At 45.3% G+C, this 19846-nt stretch overlaps 1 protein-coding gene across 2 annotated transcripts in view; it reads right to left on the bottom strand.

Moving 5' to 3' along the window:
- The window catches only part of GDPD4 (glycerophosphodiester phosphodiesterase domain containing 4), a 39073-nt gene that overhangs the window by 6511 nt on the left and 12716 nt on the right, over window positions 1–19846 (bottom strand). Inside the window, exons 2-12 of one of the 2 annotated variants that reach the window (XM_010300629.2) lie at window positions 17904–18112; window positions 17176–17279; window positions 16017–16110; window positions 10232–10291; window positions 8845–8943; window positions 6567–6660; window positions 4877–5022; window positions 4454–4536; window positions 3428–3578; window positions 2649–2873; window positions 1674–1831 (exon numbers count right to left, since the gene is read on the bottom strand). In XM_010300629.2, the coding sequence (XP_010298931.1) occupies window positions 1674–1831; window positions 2649–2873; window positions 3428–3578; window positions 4454–4536; window positions 4877–5022; window positions 6567–6660; window positions 8845–8943; window positions 10232–10291; window positions 16017–16110; window positions 17176–17279; window positions 17904–18086 (1397 nt within the window). In that variant the 5' untranslated portion in view covers window positions 18087–18112. The remainder of the gene's footprint in view (window positions 1–1673; window positions 1832–2648; window positions 2874–3427; window positions 3579–4453; window positions 4537–4876; window positions 5023–6566; window positions 6661–8844; window positions 8944–10231; window positions 10292–16016; window positions 16111–17175; window positions 17280–17903; window positions 18113–19846) is intronic. The other variant, XM_075742547.1, reaches the window with a different exon arrangement.

Here is a 19846-nt window from a genome sequence, read left to right as displayed (position 1 = left end):
GTTGTGGTCAATGGCTCAATGTCCAAGTGGAGACCAGTGACGAATGGTGTTCCTCAGGGGTCGGTACAAGGACTGGCGCTGTTTAACATCTGTGTCAGTGACATGGAAAGTGGGATCGAGTGCACCCTCAGCCAGTTTGCAGATGACATCAAGCTGTGTGGTGTGGTCAACACACTGGAGGGAAGGGATGCCATCCAGAGGGACCTGGACAGGCTGGAGAGCTGAGACCAGGCAAACTGCATGAAGTTCAACAAGGCCAAGGACAAGGTCCTGCACGTGGGTCGCGACAATCCCAAGCACAACTACAAGCTGGGAGGGGAATGGATGGAGAGCAGCCCTGAGGAGAAGGACTTGGGGGTGTTGGTTGAAGAAAAGCTCAACATGAGCAGGCAGCGTGCGCTTGCAGCCCAGAAAGCCAACCACGTCCTGGGCTGCATCAAAAGCAGCGTGACCAGCAGGTCGAGGGAGGGGATTCTGCCCCTCTACTCCGCTCTCATGAGACGTCACCTGCAGTACTGCGTCCAGCTCTGGGGTCCCCAGCACAAGAAGGACATGGAGCTGTTGGAGCGAGTCCAGAGGAGGCCGCGGAGATGATCTGAGGGCTGGAGCACCTCTGCTCTGGAGACAGGCTGAGAGAGTTGGGCTTGTTCAGCCTGGAGAAGAGAAGGCTCCAGGGAGACCTTAGAGCCCCTTCCAGTACCTGAAGGGGCCTACAGGAAAGCTGGAGAGGGACTGTTGACAAGGGCAGGGAGTGATAGGACCAAGGGGAATGGCCTTAAGATGAAGGAGGGGAAAGTGAGATGAGATCTGAGAAGAAATTTTTTCTGATGAGGGTGGTGAGGCCCTGGCCCAGGTTGCCCTGAGAAGCTGTGGCTGCCCCTGGCTCCCTGGCAGTGTTCAAGGCCAGGTTGGATGGGGCTTTGGGCAACCTGGGCTAGTGGAGGGTGTCCCTGCCCATGGCAGGGGGTTGGAAATAGATGGGTTTTGAGATCCTTTCCAACACAAACCATTCTATGATTCTTTAGTTCTGTTTACAAAAGAAAAGCTGGACAGGTAAGACTGGTTTTGTTTTGGTTTTTTTTCTTCATAGAAGACAACCATTTTGGAAACTCCTGCAATGAACGTGGAGTCTTCCATTGGAGAGATGACATTTTCAGTGTGTCACAAGCAACAGAGTAATGGTAGCAACAGAGACAAGAAATGAAGTTTCCAAAACACCAGCTACAAGAGGGTGATGATCTCTCACCACAGCATTATGCACTCACACTGATGTTTGTGGAAGAGCCATGGGAGGTTAAGTAGTTGTTCATTCTCCATGATCTAGTGTTGGTGGGAATGGGGATGGCATGAATAGAAAGACAAGAAATCAAGATACAGCTGTGTTATCCTACTCAGAAGATCCTCAGATCCTGGTCAAGTAAATATGGACTTGGGCACAGGGGGGTGTAATTACATATCCCACCTCTTGGCTACACACACGGTCAACAGTTGGAGTGAACTACAGTCCTCACTCCAAAAATGCAACTGGGATGGCCACTTGATGCAAAGGAGCTCTTCCCAAAATGCTATAGATCCTGGCGCTGGTCACTGGAGGGAGACATTGCCACACGCATGAGGCAAACATAGCCAGATGCAGTCCACCGACTGTACTTGGGGCTGAAACCGCAACCTACCGGATATCTTCACTAGACATTTCAGTGTAGGCCAGATTGAGTTTGACAATATTGTCCATCAATAGGTCTTCAACTGGGGCCTTACTGCCCATTGTCTGCTGAAACCCAGGAGCAACAGACTGAACAAAGGACCTCATGTCATTCTCCAGCCATAGGACCTGCAGGCAACAAGAGAACCCAGTGAATTCTCAGCAGACTTACTACTATGCCCTGCCCTTCACACAAACCCAGTAAAGATAAGGTCTTGAGGACCTTAACACTGCCAGTCAAATGACGCATTTCTTACAATGATCAAAGAAAATTTGGATGCAACGTTAAAACTTGCAATCAAGAAATAATTATTCACTGTTCCTTGCTTATCAACTTGAAATCAGTGAGTATGTTTCACACAGCCCAACAAAAGATGTGGTGTATGAAATGGATGAAAAGACAGTTTTAGCTTATGGGAAAGGCCACAGAAAATATTCTGTTCTCCCATTCTCCCAGCATGGGAGAAGAGAACTTCAGCAGATACAAATCAGCGTAACTCCCCAGACATCAATGGATACATAGCCTGATCCACATGCATTTTGCATCAATCCTGAGCAGGGAGTTGCGTAGGGAAGGACAAAGGCAAATGAAGGCTCCCAGCTTCATGTGCTTTAATCTAAGCCAGGAGTTTCCATGCAATATATAAAATAAGCATGGGTGGTAGGGAGTAGGCTGCCAATTATTACCGTGATGAAAGGATGTCGTTTGGGGGCTAAGGCATCAGCTGGTATATACACCGGCTTATTTCCCAGTCCTGCGGTAGGGTTACACCATTTTGTACCTGCTGAGGAACCAATAGTAGGAATATACTCCAAATGATACCTCTTAAAACAAGTGAAATTAAAGGGCCTGGACTTTATGCAGGAGAAATCATGCAGGGTGTGATCCCAAAGTCCCAATTCAGAGAGCAAGAAAAAAAGATACAGAGGAGTGAGGCCACCCTACCAGATGGGGTCTAATCCCCGACTCATTGAGGATGACTTCCAGGGTTCTGTTGATCCACGAGTTCCTGTAAGGATGTTTCTCTGGAGGGCGGTAGAGATCAAATATCACAAGTTTATTCTGACTGTCTGCGAGGCGCAAGAAATTACTTAGCTTGTAAATTGACTGATTCATTGCCTGGTTTTGATCTGCCCTTGACAGTGAGCCCATGCATGAAAATGGTTTGTCCTAGAAATAAACAGATATAAAAAAGGAAATCAATCAGGCAGTCAACTCTGGGAGTCAGCTGCATGCAAAAAACTCATAACTCTAAGGGGGGAAAACATTTGACATCAGCCATCAGCAGGTGAGGCTATTTTATTTTGCTTAGCTCTTCTACCTGAGAAACAAGGGAAATTAACCCAGGTGTGACAACACTGCTTCTGGGACCTAAATTGTGGAGTTCACAGCTAGCTCTGCTGTGCTTCTCTGTCCCACTGTTAGCTGTGATTGTTATACACAGCACCTTGCACAAGTAGCTGTTGTCTTCTTCCTCTAGACCACATCTGCTGCTGCTGTCATGATAAGGAGCCAGAAGAACACCCACCAGCCAATTGTTACAGGTCTCTGAAGTCTAAAGGCCAACCGGACAAAGCAAGGAGACCCCAACTGAAGGATTTCTACTGACTTCCTTGAGTTTTGGCTCAACCAGTGGTTTCTCTCCCTGACATTCATGCTATTGCACAGTAGCCAGCTGGTGCCACTTCTACATCCATTTGGTGATTGTCCTTTATGGCGTTTACCTTAAGGAACCATGTTCCAGCATTCAACTCCTTCAGAGTATCCCAGGAGAATAATGCAGCATTTTGAGCAGTGTCATTCGGGTAGACCTCCTTGATGTTAGTTGTTCTCCTCAAGGTGCTGTCATGCATGAGGAAAGGAACACCATCATAGCTGTTGGAGAGCAAGAGTTCAGATCACCTGGGGTGCAGGTTCATTCACGGCATGAGCAGACTCATGCAAGGTCAGAGGAGTATGTGGGACACTGTGAATGTGGCACTACAGCCTCCTTCAGTGCAGAAGGCGCGATAGGGAGGAAGACTGAGGCTCAAGACACCAGGTTATTTCTAGCTTAAATACTGCTGGGTGACCTTGGAGAAGTCATGCCTGTCTGTGCCTCAGTTTCCTCAGGAGTAAAGTGAAGATAGTGGCATTTATGCCTCCCAGACCCCGACAAAATGAGTAGCAACTTATGGTTGAAATCTCTTTGCCGACACCAAAATGTTTCTATGGGTTTCAGAGGAATGAAATCTAAATGGACAGTGATGGAAAGGCAAAATTTTCTCTTGTAGAAAGGTCTACATTAGTAGAACATCTAAGCATTAGTATTTTTCTCATTCAGTGCCTGGAGACTGTTTATCCTGCACAGCATGTTAGCAATTCATGGCAATGGGTCTCCCAAACAAAGGCAATTAAAGGTCTAATAATTAGGACAATGCTGTCACAAGTCTGAACACAATTTTCTGTTGGTTTCTAGGCCTGATAGAACCCTCACTGTGGCCTGGGAGTCAGACTAGGGTAAGAACTTGTCTTTATACGCTGCAAAGCATTTAAAATATACTGTAGAATTAACGATTGTTAAATCAATAGCTACAGCTTATTGACTTGCCTGAGAACAGCCATGCCCTACAGCCCCTATCATCACGCACCAACTGAGGGACCTTGTCCCATCCATCAGTAAAACCTAATTTCCTGGAGTTGCACATGTCAAAAGGCAACTCTTAGAAGAAGAAGTGTATATTCTGTGAGATGTGATGTTTTCCCCTTACCTGATCGTGACGTCTGTTTCAAGACCATCCCCACCATGTTCAATTGTCTTCTGAAATGACATCTCAGTATTTTCTGGTGCCAGCTGGAAAAAAAAAAAAAAAAATGCATGAGCAGATCTTTTCAGACACTTTCTGGAGGACTCTAAAAGTACTTTCTGTCTCTTTGTAACACGTCTGTTTTTTATTAAGGGGGCATCATTATCTTGTTAAAGTCTACTGTTTGATTTCTTCCACTTTAGCCACCAAACCCATCTCGTCCATCAGGAACAGTGTTATCATTGTTAGCAAACTCATGCAGTGATGCCTTCGGCATGTCTCCCCTTCCACCCTCCACAGATTTCATGGGAAAAAAACAGAAGATGATGATGAAGGTAGCAAGACACAGGATAAAGAAATTATGTAAAATAACTTCTCCAGACCTACCATTGGTGCTCCACGGTGTCCAATGAGGGCTGGCTTTGGTCCAAGTGTCCCCATCTCTCTGATGCAAGGAGAGTACATCCCCAGCGGTATCAAGAAAAGAAAGAGAAGGATAGCCAGGTATGGACCAACAATTATCACCTGAACAACTGAAAAAATTTGAAGGAGGAAGGCTAGAGTTAATCCATGCAGTAACATAGGGGTTTGCCTTGCGGCTTAACTTTTAATGCAGCCCTCCTGCTAAATAGCTGCTGGGCTTTGTCCCATCCTTTTTTCCATCCCTTCCCCTAATTTTCACTTTCTCTCCAAACAATGAAAACAAAACTGATCAAAGCAAGGACATGGGCTAAGTCAGGACTGCAGGTTGTGTGCCTTAATTACATCTCACTATGCCTTAAAGCAAGACATGGCCTTAATTTCTTTTTTTTTAGAGGTGGTGCAATGAAATATCCCCCATCTGTAAAAAAGTATGCTCATTTTTTTTCTGACTCAGATAAGAACAAGCAACATTTTGAAGTTTCATTCACAGCGAAGAAGGAACCTTTCCCCTTCAACTATGTTACATGCCCTTAAGGCGAATACTTCCCTGGTTCAGATGGCTGTCAGTGACCTTCTGTGTGTGACCTACAGAATCCTACAGACTTTGACTGCACAGGTATTGGATCTCAACAACTTGCCAACTCATTACCTATGATCTTCTCTGGACGCTGTTGATACATTTCCCAAGAGCCCCATCAGCCTTCACCTCAGGGAACAAAACAGTTCCTCTGAGAAATGAGCACCTATGCACCAACATCCCTTTCTGAAATGGGTACCACCACCCCTCTGCATATTGTGCCAGTGGCTCTGAAGGAACTTGGGCTTACACCAAGCTGGTGTATTGAGCTGACAGTCCATTGGGCATGGTGGACTGTAATGTTTAGGGTCCCAGCATATTCCCCCTCAACCTCCCCAGCAGAGCTCAATAAGAAAAACGCTGGGCAGAAAAAAAAATACTTTCACAAGCCCATTCTGAGATTTTTATTACAAATCAACATCTGCTGATGGGTGTCATGTAGATAATTTTGGCTGTATGGAGAGACTAGGTCAGAGAAAATCAGCCAGTCCCAGCGCCAGGCTCTTCTGCAGTTGTTCCTGGCATCTGGCCTTGTCCTTACACTGCTTGGTCACACTTCTCGGAGGCGGACAGGAACTTCCCATAAGATAACACCAGGAACTGACCAAAAAGCTCTTTTCCCTATCATCTCAGCTGGCTTCTCCTGAGATGCACTAGTCTCAAGTGGATTGACTGGACTGGAGATCCCTTCTGAGACAGTGAAGCTGAGTATAGCAAGTAAAGGTCAGCCAAGAGAGCTGCCACTGGTGCTTTCTCCTGCAGATGGCTGACCAAATTTCCATGCATGACTCAGAATGTGGGTACTTCTGCTAATCTCCTCCATCTCAAGGTAGGTCATTACCTTGGTATAGGGCAAAACTGTGCAAGGGAGCATGCAAACCAGTAATGCATATGGACAGCCACAGGACAGTGCACAGCCCAAGCCCCAGCCCCCCCCAATTTCTCTGGGATACCCAAAGGCTAGAAGTCACCTCAGCTAGAGTGAAGGTGTGTGAGGAAAGGGCTCCTGCACGCCTGTTCTCCCACACTGATATATGTCTTTTATCACATAGGGGGCAGGAAGCAGAGCTACTGTACCTTTCTTATCTGCTCTGATGGCATGAAGAGCCACAGGCCAGGACAGGAGGACCATGATGGCTATTGCTCCTATGTGGAGATAGGGAGCTGTGATCTGGCAAGGAGAGAAAATGATTTTAGTCAAAGGATGAAGTGTGGAGACAGATGGAAACAAACCCCAACATGGCTACAGCCTTCCACCTGGATGGGCTCCTGCTGCAGATACCAGCAGTCCAACCTCTCTCCTGCAACTGTGTTGGATCCACCAAAAACCTCTGGATTTGGAGGAGGGGTATGTGCCCCTAGACAGGCCAGCTACCCAGGCTAAGAAGTGCTCCTCACTGCACTACACAGCTCTCCTTTCTCTTATGTCAGCTGAAGGGGACATGGCTGTCCTTGTCCATGAGGACATGGTTGCCGTTACTGCTATGCCATAATCTGTGAGCATCTTCCAGGGAGCAGCCAGCTTAATCAATCTTACCCAATCCAATCCCATCCCATCCACTGCAGCTAAATCATTAAACTGATGTCAACAAACCTGAGTGATAAAAAATGTGGTATTTACACCTGTATGGAACTGTTGTTGCATAAAAGAAGTAGTTAATCTGGTACATGTCTGATCATGGACTTTATTAGACTCAAATACACCCTGCAGTACCTAGTTTCACATATTATCAATATATACCAGTAAAAATAATTCATTTTCATTTAATGCAAAGCATTTAATTCCCTTGCATTAGTACTAATTGTATTTTTTTCTCTTTTTCTTTACTGTTAATATATAGTTATTTCTCTTGATTCACTTACTTACACAAAACAGTATATTTAATGCTTATGATATATTAGATAATACCTATTGCTGGACAGATACAGCAATTGGACTTGATTTATTTAATTCTGAAGCTTAAACAAGATCAGAAGCTAAGAATCACTTCCGTGCTTATCATGAACGTATGTGCAGAGCTGGAAACCAAGCAGAAATAGTTTGTCACTTGTACAGACACTGAATGGATGTTGGTATGATACACTTTTCATAAAACTAGGCAAATCTGTCAAAGAAACCAGTCCATCATTTTCTCATGCTCATCAAAGCCCCATGGTTTCTGTACCAGCTAGAACTGTGATGTTATTGCATGTGGCACCGTCTGCCCCGGACACTTGATACCAACATCTTTTTATCAGAAGCAGGATTCAGTTGCATAAACAGAGATGCCATCTGAGATGTCCAGGATATTTGAGAGAGCTTTGCAGGGCGAGTGGACATGAGACAGGATCTGCAGGAGATACATGTCCTTTGGGAACTGCAGCTGGAGACCATGTGAAGCATCTCAAAGGGCATGAACATACAAAATAAACAGCACCTGTGGGGAACCCAAAGGCTCTTGTGCCTCCTCCTCATCCACCTCCCCTGGAGTCTGTCAAGGAGGAGAAGCTGATGTTTTCTCATTACCTTTGCCAGTGCATAGCCCAACAGTTACCAAACTCTGTAGAGCAGGAATGTGCAATGAACCACACCCTACAAAGACCACTTCTGTGATTCCTCTTCCAGTCCATATGCATTGCTCTCCCAACATTCACAAGCAGTAAGCCACATGGGAAAGAGGTGATAAGCCCAAATAACATCTGCAAGACAGTTGCGTAGTCAAAGGCTACATACTTCTTCCTTCCCAATACATGTGGGGGCCCAGATGCTCAGACACTAAACCACACTGGGCAGCTCTTGCCTCCATCTTCAGATCTGGTGAGAACTGACGAGGCCAGCAGACCATGCACCCTGACTTCTTGCAGCCAGCATGTTGTCCCGTCTGACACCAGCGTTCCTCACCTGCTCCCCAAAAACTCAGTGCTGTCCTGCCATCAGGAGATGAAGCTCTTCTGAGTCACAGAAAACTGAAATGATGCTAACACAAAAGCTGCTGAACTGGCAGGAGCTGATTAGGGAGAAAAATCTTGCTTCAGCAACCCTACCAGCCAAAAAGGTCTGATTTACCTGCCCTGAGCACCTGCAAATTAACAGTACACCTACAAGATTTTTGCCAAGAAAAAAAAAAAAAAAGTATGGGACTTCCCAAACTGAGACATGTTACATCAGATAGCTTGAAACTCAACCTCAGGTCTTGGCTTCCTTTCTCCCAGCAGGAAAGTTCAAGTCATAATAAAAGTTTACTCAAAACCACATACCCTGCCAGAAAACCACCTGTGAAAAACACCCACCATACACAATATTTTTCTACCAATTAGCAAAAAATACTTCTATAAACAAGTAGTTCTTTCAAATAGATCTCCAAGCCCCTCTTACCTGGAATGACAGGCGGACAGTTTTCCATTGATCTCCCCAGAGTACCGATAATATGAAGAGGGCTGTGATAGAAAAGCCCAGGACAAGAAAAGTCCCGATCTGGGGAGACAAAAAAGACATAAATCAGCTTCAACATTTCTGCACGGGGTGTGCCATCCATTTGAGTCACAGGTTTACTTAAGCAGCATGGACTGCTTAAATTCAGAAGTGATGAATTCCACCCAAAAGAGACAGCAACACAGCTTCTTTATGCTATGAGCTGCCTTGCAGCATGCTTCGGCAACAGCAAACACTCCCATAATTAAGAGATGAGGGTCCACTTTCTAACTAAAAAAGCGAGGCAGTAGCAAAACCTATTTTTGGCTTCTTGCACAGTTTTGTAGCAGCACAGTTGTGATGGCAGGCTCTTCTTGGTACATCATCTATCTTCTGGAACTAAGTGGAAATTGGACCAAGGTTCTAACCATTCTTCAAGGAGATCCTGCAGATCGACACCTTAATAATCTCTTCCACCCAAGGATGCAGTCTCAATTATTTATTTTTTTTTTTACAAATTGTTCTACATCTTTCTGGTTCTTCTGGAAGCCAATTTCCAATAGTAAAGATGACTGTGTTTCCATTACTTAAATGAAGAAACACAGGATCAAGTATCTGCATGTTCAGCTATCCCCTTCCACTGCAAGATTTGCAATCACATTATATTCTCCCCTAAACTGCATGGCTAGAGGCTCATTTTTTAAATACTTCACTAGCCTCAAGAAATGCTTAAGGAAAGTGATTCTAATGCATCATTTTGCAGCAACAGCTCTCTGAGGATTTGTTTCTGCCCCTTCAAAATTCCAGGTGGCCTTTTCAAACCACCCAAAGACCAAAAGGCATAAGGCACCAAGATGCCTTGGAAAAGCCTGACTTCTCTTCTGCAGAGATAGCAGCCACTTTTTTTTACTGCTGCTGGAATCTGCTGCAGAAAATTACACTGTGCTTCTCATGGAAAATTTGCTTTTTTCCTCATGTTACCACATGTAGATGTGTCAAATATAGACATCTTCACCTGAATGAGTCACCACAAGCTCCTTTTGGAGTCAGTGGGGGAAAAAGGTACTTTAGGTGTGATTCATCTCATCTTAGCTTAGATGTCTATGACCACCTGGATGAATTTCATCCTCAGAGGATTCATTTCCCTCCACTGACTGAAAGGGAGTTTAGGTGATCAGCTGAGGTGGAGATATCATTCTCATGGGTATCAAAAGTCTCCTGAGATTAACCTCTTCCATCTGTTCCTTCTCTCCCGTAATCATCTAAGATGTTTTTCATGCAGAGAAACACCACAGACTCAATTGGTTTAAACCATGGATTAGAGATACCAGAAAGCCCTGATTGTCCATACCTTGTGACTCCAGTGCAGGTACAGCTGCTGACCTTCTGCAAGCAAACACATTGCTAGGACCTGGGAAATCAAGAAGAGATCGTTTGCATCCTGGTGGAAGATGGTGAAGTGTGTTCAGTGAGGTACTTCTGGAATTATTTTTGCATTGGGAAGTCACTTTACACTAGGTTTTCCTGCACAACGTCAAGGCTGTTAGCAGAACAGGTGTATGGAGAGAAGTGTTTATTGCTACAGTAAAAATGCTTCTGAAATGGCCAATCACATACCAAGGCTGCCGTGCAGGATCAAAGGCCTGTCATGGGTAACAAATAATTGGGCACTTTGGGGTACACACTTTTAATGACTTTTCTTTGTGAGTACAAATTCTGAAAGAGAAATGATCGCCAGGATCAGCTGCTATGGTATGAACCAATACCGCACTAACCTTGCCTATTTCCTGTGCATTTGTTGTGATTAGAGGCATATCAACCATAGGAGAGAGGTCAGGGACTAAAAAGTGCCTCCAAAGCACCGTGAAAATACAGGGCAGACAGCAAAAGGAGACAATGCTTCCACAGTAATCACAGGAAATGCAAGAGACAGACACATCTCAGAACAGGGAAAACTGTCTTGGAGATTAAAAGACTCTAGTTTTTGGTGGCTGGCACGTTCCTTCCCTCTGATGGAAGCTGGAGCCCTTGGGGAGGGTTCCCGTGAGGCATGGTGCACACCCCAGCCAGGGCAGGGGACAACCCGAGAAGCCTCGAACACCAAGAAGCAAAGCATGAGGAAAGCCAGTCCATGGCTCTGATGGAGAGTTTCTTCAAGTTGTCCCAGACCTAAGGAACCAGTGAACCTGGTGACAAATTTCACCAGGAAAAGTACCTTGCTGCCGTGAAAACGCACAGGTCTATGCTCAGGAATCTGAGTACCTGGGGCAAGCTTCCCAACCACTGTAAGGAATAGTCTGGGGAGCAGTATCACCAGATATCAGGGTTGAAGGAAAAGTATCTGTTAATAGACATCAGTGCTCCACTGAGAAGGATCATTTATGATCCAGGTCCCTCCAGACTGTAACAGTGGGATTGTGTGAAAGCAGGACATACAGATTATGGGGAAGGGGCTCTGCTGTCCCAAAACATGACTACAAAGGAATATGTAAGCTGTTTCCCATCCAGCTACAAACACACTCTCTCTTTCCAGGATCATGCTGATTCGAAGTGAGATATAAGCTCAGCAGAGAATACAGATCAAGTTTTAAGTGCTTCTTGAGATGTTAGCCTCCGTTAGTTGAATTGTACACCCAGTACATGATAAGTAACCATGGGAGCAGTTCAGAGAGAATTTAATTACCACTGAAGATCTTAAGCCAGCCCCATTTAAGCAAGCCATTTCAGAAAAAAGGAAGAAAAAAGACACTCAAAATTGCCCCTTATCTGCAAACAATGTTGCAAAGACCTGGTCTTTGCCTAAGGTGCAGCCAAACTCTTATTTCACAGACTGTGCTCAGCAGGACTCCCCTGCTACTGCAGTATAACTTCTGTGTGAATGATGTACCACATCTGGGAATGCCATCAGAGGGTGACCTCATTTTTATAGATGGAAACAACATTTCATTGCCAGCTTACAAGAAGAATAATCACCAGGTTTCATCCTCAGAGAGTGAAGAAGGAACTTTTGCGGTTGTAACACTGGTCAGTGTAGGAGAACACATCTTGATGGACCAGTGAGATGATGTGATGAGGATGAGGTTTATCCTCTGGCACAGCCAGCTTACATTTTCTTTCCTTTCTGTATAGCCCTGAAGCTTAGCATCTCAAGCCATAATAACCTAGCTTCAGCCTGCTCCTCAAAAGCTGCTTCAGGACCCGTCCAATGTGCTCTTCCATGGAGAGCAGCTGCCTTTAGCAATATCCCACAGGCTTGTACTTAGAGCAGGACCTCCTCAGGCAAAGAGACAACCAGCACCAGCTGGTCTGGCTCTTCCAAACCACTTCCATACCTATCCTGGGATTGTTTAATACAAGTGCACAGATTTGTGGGTTTAGGTGACCAATATGTGTCTGACTATTACTGCTGAGGCTAGAGCCAAGATCCCTCTTGCCAGCCCTATCATCTCCCTGAATCTTACAGCTTCCAACACTTGCACGCTTCTCTTCTTTAGTATGAGGTGTGGAAGTGTCCCCCCTCCACCATCTACCTGCCAAGTGGTAATTAAGGGATGCTTTCCAGTGGCAAGAGAGATGGACTTGCTGCACAGGGGATTGCACCTCTGTCTCCCTCTTTTTGAGTGGGTGCACTGAACACAAGGTTATGTTGCAAAAGGATGGACAGTAGACCCTTAATCCCACTTTGCTTCAGCATGGGAATGACGTTGCGCTGATTTCAGTACTGCTGGTGAGGCTTAGGCAGGCTCTGAACCTACCACCACAAGACGCAGAGGCAAGCACTTAGACACTCAGCTGGCCTAAAACATCTGCTCACTTAGATGTTCACAACAGCAGAATTCAGGTCCTTCCATTCGCTTTCTGGCAAAAATGCAGCAACTCAGAAATTCTCTGGTACTCTAGTCTCTTAGGAATGGAGATTTGGGATCACTTTTTGGACTTCAGTGTCAATGTACTACTTTGAGTTTTTTCTTAGCCTACAAATGCAGAGACCACAACACACCTGAACCTCTTTATATTGTACAGTCACAAGTTATTTCCCCAAAACCCTTGGAACAAACATGGTTGAACTGCAGAGAGGAAAATATTATGTTGGCGTTTGAAAGACTGAACAAGAAAAGCTTTTTCTTCTCCACTGAGCATGAACTGCTCTACAATTAGACCCCTCAGCTTAACCTTTTATCTCCAATGGGGATGAGAAAATTGTCTTGCAGAGTGATAACAATTGAATTAATTGAAACATTGTCTGAAAAAATTACAATGATGCATGCAGACAGAGAGCGTCTTTGCAAAGGCAGCAAGTGCTTTGTTGTGCAGCATTGTGTTCAGCTGCTGTTGGCCAGTGGGCAGAAGAGCGTTTGCTTCAGTGGTTCACAATAAGGTCATGGAAGCAGGCTTGCAGACTCCAGTTGGGTGCCATCATTAAGGAAGAGGGTATGGTGCTCACAAACAAAACCAGACCTACCACTGGTTGCCATAAAATGTCCCTGCTCTGACAAGGGCATCAGTGTGCTCGGTTTTCGGATGTGATGGGCTGCTGATGCAAAACATCACAAGGAAACATTGTCTGGGTGAAGGTCTCCAATCCTTCCTGCAACATGCACGGTGATAGTCTCTATCCAACACTGTTCAATCAGAACATGAGATGTAATTCATCATGGGGGCAAACTATTTGGCCATTGTTTGTCTGAAATGTAGTGGAGTGATCCAGCTATTATATAGTACCCACACTGATAAATTGCACTTAGCCTGTGAGGCTTCTAGGGATTTGCTGGGTGGTTTATCAAAGGCTACAGTGAAAGACCAGACATGGTGATGGGCAAGCTCTGCAAACAGTGATGGAGGGGTGATTCCTAGCAGAGTCCTTCTCTGAAAGGACCCCTTCTGGGATGAGCATGGCCAAGCCACAATTGTCATCACGAGACCCTGCATACAAGTGTGTGACCCTGCATGCTTTGAGACAGTGGGAGCATGAATGGCGGTGGTAATTACTTTCCTTGCTCCCCTTTGCTTCAAGACCTAATCCTATTTAGGTAACAGCTCTGATGGTGCGGGGTCTCATGCCTCCCAACTCCCACTGCTCAACAGAGATGCATGCAGCAATCTTGCCAAATGAGACATGATGACATGATGATGCAATCAAACAGGACAAGTGCCCTTAGAAATACCCAGTAGTTTTGGGTGGGTCACTTAAGAGCTTTGTGAAAGCAAGGAGCAAATAGACCCTCAGAGCAAAGGCTGTGCCCAGAGCAGAGGCACCTCGGAAGTGTTTCTCTTGTAGGACTTGTCTGATAGTATACAAAGTCCTCATATCCTTTCACTTTTATCTGTGTTTCACCTTCCTGAAGAAGGCAAATACCATTAGCTTCATTAGATAGAGCTGAGAGGAGGAGGAGGAGAAGGATGTGTCTACACAATGAGGAGCTGGACCAAGACTGAACTGAACAATGTAGGAAACCTATTTTGTCTTGTATTTTCCATCTACCTTTCTCCTTTCTGTCTTTACTTTGCCCATCACCTGCCCTGATAGCTTGTGGCCATCACATCTGTGCTGTCAAAGACATGAAGGTCCTTTAAGAAAGGCCACTGCTTGGACGCTGGCTGATGTTTGGATCCAGACAGAGCATGACTGAGCTGACACACCAGCCCCAGGGGTCTCCAGGCTCCCCAAGCCCAGGAAATCCCATAAAACCCATTTCTAGCATGTGCTATGATGGGTTAGTCTGATCCTGAGGTTGACCCCAGATCCACAGCCTGCTGAGGTACGATCTCAGAGGTATCCGTGTCATATGGGCATCTCTGGCAAAGCTCTGAGTTGCCCAAAACAGCATTGTAACCACCAAACCACCCACACTGTCCCATGGCCACTGGAAAAGCCAGGTAGACTTTGCTGAATAACAGACATTGAGCCCCAGAACCACCAGGGTGTCACAAAATCCTTGTAATTAAATACTGTTATTTGTCTTACTCAGACCTCAGTTAGTTCACAGCATTTATGATGCTATTGATCGCTGGGCATGGCCAAGCAGCTGTCCTATTTATCACTTTGGTATTTTATTGCTAGCACTAGAATAAAAATCATTATTTATTTGTACTTCAGCAGGGACAAAGGACCCCAGAAACCTATTGTGTTAGGCACTGCATGAACAAAGCAAAAAGAGATTCCTTGCCATGAGCAATTTACAGACTGACTATATGATGACACATCAGGGAATGGGTAAGAACAGCAGGAATTGATGATAAAAACTGATTATCATGGTCGCAGAGGTGAGTCAAAGCCATAACCTCATCAGCACCTGGCATTTCAACATGAAAGTTGGAGCAGGCATGAGACTGAACATGGACTCCAGTCCCTGGAGTTAAAGTGGTTTCTTAGCCTACAGCTCTGGATGCAGAGGGTGGAAACACACGTGAAGGTCTGTCTTTATTTGGGGGGTGTCTATGAGAGAAAGGACAGAGGAAAATGGTGACTAGGTAGAAATTTTAGGAAACATTTGGTTTTGGTATACTTCCAGTAACCAAAGCAGACAGCTAGAGAAAATTTCACAGGATTTGGAAAAGTGAAGATTTCGGGAACATCGCCTCTTTGAGCATAAACTTCAGGACCATTTTGTGACCATGTCTGCAGTCTCTACCTGGAGAGAAACCCTCCAGCAAAGCAGAAAGAGTCAAGGCAGCTTCAGCAGTAATGTTCCCCGTCTTCTAATGAGCATTTTTCTTTAGGATTAAAGGAATAGCTCAGCTTTGATGACATATCACCACTGCTACATGACTCAGAGCCCTCTACTTCCCTGCTGTCAGAACAACAATCTTTAGCTTCCCTTAAATTTAGATCCAGACACTGCTGGCACATCTTCTCTTGGGTTCAAGGAGACACTGGACAAATTAATCAATGGGAAATCATTGAGAGAAATCACAGAAATTACATCTGGCTCAGAGATCCACAAGCTGAAATCGGTCATCCACAGGTGGACATGGGCACAAAGTACCATAAACACTCGTGTTCCACATCTTCCCCAGATATCCACTGTGTAGGGATCATCTGAAGGGCTAGGCAGATGTCTGACACATTAAAGCCATCCCTATGTTTACTTTTTAGGACTATAAATCATGGTCAGCTTACAAGGAGCATTACTTACCAATAACAATGTGATGTACATGAACACGATTGCAGCCACAATCAGGAGAACAAGAGACCAGAGAAACCAGAAGCCCAGGTTCCCATAGTTATACCTAAAAAGCAATAAAATATTATGATAGTGTTTGTGTTTAGCACACCGACCAGGGGTTAAGAACAGCCCTGTTCCTTGAAATTTTGAAATTTTCAAAGCAATAGGACAAAGAGGGAAGGAGGAATAACCTACCCCGTAACACGCAGAAGTGGTTAAAAGCCTCCTTCCCCGAATCCATGATTGCATTAGCCACCAGAATAATACCCCAATGTGCTGGGGTGCTAAAATACAGGACCAAATTGACGGTCTTGCTCAAAGAGCTCCTAGTCTGACTGTAAGACTCAGCACCTTGCTGCTGACAAGGCAGCCTGGGGAAACAGTAAGGTGACATGACTCAGTCCAACAGCCCACCTTGTCTGCCTGCGGTTGTGTAGGGCACTGCCGCAAAAAGGGGATTTGAGTCAGATTTTGAAGGAGAAAACACCAGAAAGCTGGAGGAGCTGCAGAGGGAGTGCCCAAGGAGAAAGAGAGGGAAGCTTTATTTTTTACCCAAAGGCTCAATAAGGATGAATAACATTATTTCACCCTTGCTCCCCATAATATTTGAGCTGTTTTAATTTAATTTTAGGGGCCATATTTGCAAAACGGTTACCTACATACTGCAGAAGGAAAGGATTTGCATAAATCCCTGCCAGTTATTTCTTACTTTGGAGCCTGGGAACATGCAATTCTCTTTGCAGTGAGATAGCTGGTGCAATGCCTCCCATGACAGCCACTACATTTCTTCAGAGGGAACGGGAGGGTGGGGGGGAAGACTCAGAGAAGGAGAGGAAAGAGCTGTTTAGTCCCTTGCACTCACAATTTTCTTGATGATGATTCTCCCTTTCTTCCCAAATTTGCACTTATACCTAAAAACTGTAGCCAAGCAAACGACAGAGCCTCAGCACCTCCGAAGTCACTGGACATTCAATTTGGATTCCGTAACCAAGAGTTTAAGGAGCCAAGCCTTTGGCTCATGGCTGAAGAGCCCTGCTGCAACACAGCTGCTGGGGAGGGTGGTCAACCCTTCCCAGCCACCCTGGAGACCTGCCCGAGGAGCAGGAGAGGAGGAAAAGATGGTACTTACCAGTCAAAGTTATTGTAGTCATTTTTCGCTTCACCCCACATGTACAGAAAGATCAGAGAAAAGCAGAAAGCTCCAACAAGCAATGGGAAAAACACGCATTCCCGCTGGAGAGGGAGAGGAAGGACAAGTGGTCAGAGCCTTGTCTACCCCAAAGCACTCAGAGCACATGGCAGATACTTTTAGGCTGTGCCTAAAACACATGGCTTGGTGCAGGACCTCCAGAAGCAGAGATGGAGGTGACTTCCCTTCCTGTTCCCTGTGAGCAGGGAAATGTCCTCAAAAACATACTCTGCAGTATTTATTTTTGGGGAAAACAGATCTCATGACTTCGCAAATGAACAGGATTTTTATCATCTCACATGGGAGGGAGCTCCACTAGGCAGTACCTCTTTGAAATTCTTACTGCACACCCATCCCAAATTTTCTTTCTTTAGTTTGATCTTCTGGATTTGAGATGTTTCACAGGCCTGGAGAGTTTGGTCCAAGGTCCTTTCCTGCCACCAGACATTTGTTAGCTGCACGGTGGCACAGAGAAACTGGCCTTGCCACAGAAACACAGCAATACATCAAGCACTTAGAGCAAAATCCAACAACCCAACAGATCTCAGTGGGCTCCAAACAATGTTGGGCAGGGATGCCTTTGGCCCATGACATCAACCACTTGTCAGCTTGAACTGATCTGTCCCTACACAGAAATAAATGTCTGTACTGATTTTGAGCTCATTTACCATCTTGCAGCAGCATTTCCCAGGCTCGGTCCTTCTGCGTTGGTACCGCTTCCACCGGCAGCTGTAGAAACCAGCCAGGCAGGAGATGAAGGGCTGATGCTCATACCTCTGCAGCAAGTGCCGACGTACCACCTTCAGCTTCCCAAACTTGAGCCTCTTGAGGCTGGTGGAACTGGGCTCCATCTGATTGGCTTTATCTCATCTTCCTCCTGAAACAAGACCACAGGTTTTATGGGGAGACTGCAACCTTCCTTTCCTTTTGGGCAAGCTTTACATATCAGAAAAAAAGAGAGGAAATTTTCTCAAGAGGATGCTGCAACCATCAGGAAAGGGTGCTGAGGACACCCCACTGAATTTTATATACCTTAAGTGAGATGTCTAACAGAAAAGCATGGTCATTGCAAGTCCCCTCAGCAGTCAGTGGTGCTCCTGGTTGTAACTTAGGTGCTCTGAATCACCTCTGAGGGAACCTCTGCCTCCTTGTGACTATACAGGGAGCTCTGGGAAATGAAATCACTAACTTAAGCACTCCATGCAGCTTTCCAAATTATGTCAGATGAACTGGAGCCTAGGCTTAGCCATGGGAATGAATTCAACACCACTGTGACCTGTCTGCACTGCGGAGATTGATTCCTTAGAGAAAAAAATATTTCCTGACTGAAATAGCTTTACTTGGCGCAGTTTTTTGAGGGTAGAAAGAATAGCTGTAAAGATGCACACACGGGAGATCTGTTCATGATCGAGATTTTAAACACAGGACTTGGTGATAAATTGCAACCGATGTAGCTGACAGCGAAGCAAATAGCACAGGGGTTTGTGCCAGCAAAGAACAGTTCACCCAGCAGGGCATTATCAAGACCACAAGGAAATATTTAGAAAAAAAAGTCTTGTGTTGGCATACAAAGAAGCACCATTATCCAGCACTTCTGTAGAGTGCAGAGATAGCCAGAGATGCTTTTCTGTTGCATTAAAAAGTGCCGTGTCCAAATCCAGGCACGTCTGCTGCAGATTCCCAGCTTAGAACTCCAATTTCCCTGATTTATCTGATGTAATAACAGTCATTTAAGAAAAAGAATGAACAATTTGCTACACCATGCACATGGACGAAATGCACACATAAATTGTTTGCAAATAACTCAGAGCCTGATGTGTCTTTGCAGAAATCAATGGATAAATCCTTGCAAACTGACACTTCCAAAAAACTGATCAGTTTGCAGAAAGCACAAATAAAACAGAGACATAAGACACAAGTCAAAACTGAAATCACGCATCTTTGGTACCTTTTCCAAATGTCCCAGTCTATTGGCAGCTGGGGTGCAATGAGAGAGGATGGAAATGAAACAAAAGGGGGTTCAGTTTGGACTACTACTAACTGAGCAGCACCAAAGTGTGCCATGCCCTGAATGTTTTCCTGAGACAGACATGTCTCTCCATCCAGGACAGTCACAGGGAATCACACGCTTTTGGATATGGTGGGGTCAAGCCATCGCTAGAAGCTGAGCGGTATTGGATCTGGGCACCAATAGGTCACCCCATAGTAAAAAATTGATGCCAATCTCATGTGGCAACCTGGTGATCCTGTTCTTGAATTACCCAGAGCACAGAAGGGGGGTGCAAGCGTTATGCCACCGGCGAGTGGTGCGGACGACAACTGATCCCGCTGTCTTCATCAGCCGTCCTCAGGTACACCTGGCATAAACCCAGCAATTACCCAGCTACCCCAGCCACATTTTTTGAATATATTTGAACCTTCAGAGCTCTTACCAGAAGGGTATCATGTGCCATGGGGCTGCAGTCTTTGTTATGTCCTATGAGGATCCCTAAATCACGAGTTTCCCTGTCAGTGAACCACAGCATCAGTGCTTCCCCAGCCCTTCTCCTTCAGCAATAGGAATTCAGGACACTGAAGAGAAACCAGCGGTTTTGCTGGCAGAGGGCCATGA

Source organism: Balearica regulorum, chromosome 1 (genome assembly GCF_011004875.1).
Source record: "Balearica regulorum gibbericeps isolate bBalReg1 chromosome 1, bBalReg1.pri, whole genome shotgun sequence".
Classification (NCBI taxonomy): Eukaryota; Metazoa; Chordata; class Aves; order Gruiformes; family Gruidae; genus Balearica; species Balearica regulorum.
Note: the sequence above shows the minus strand (reverse complement) of the source record. Positions and strands in the feature narration are given on the sequence as shown.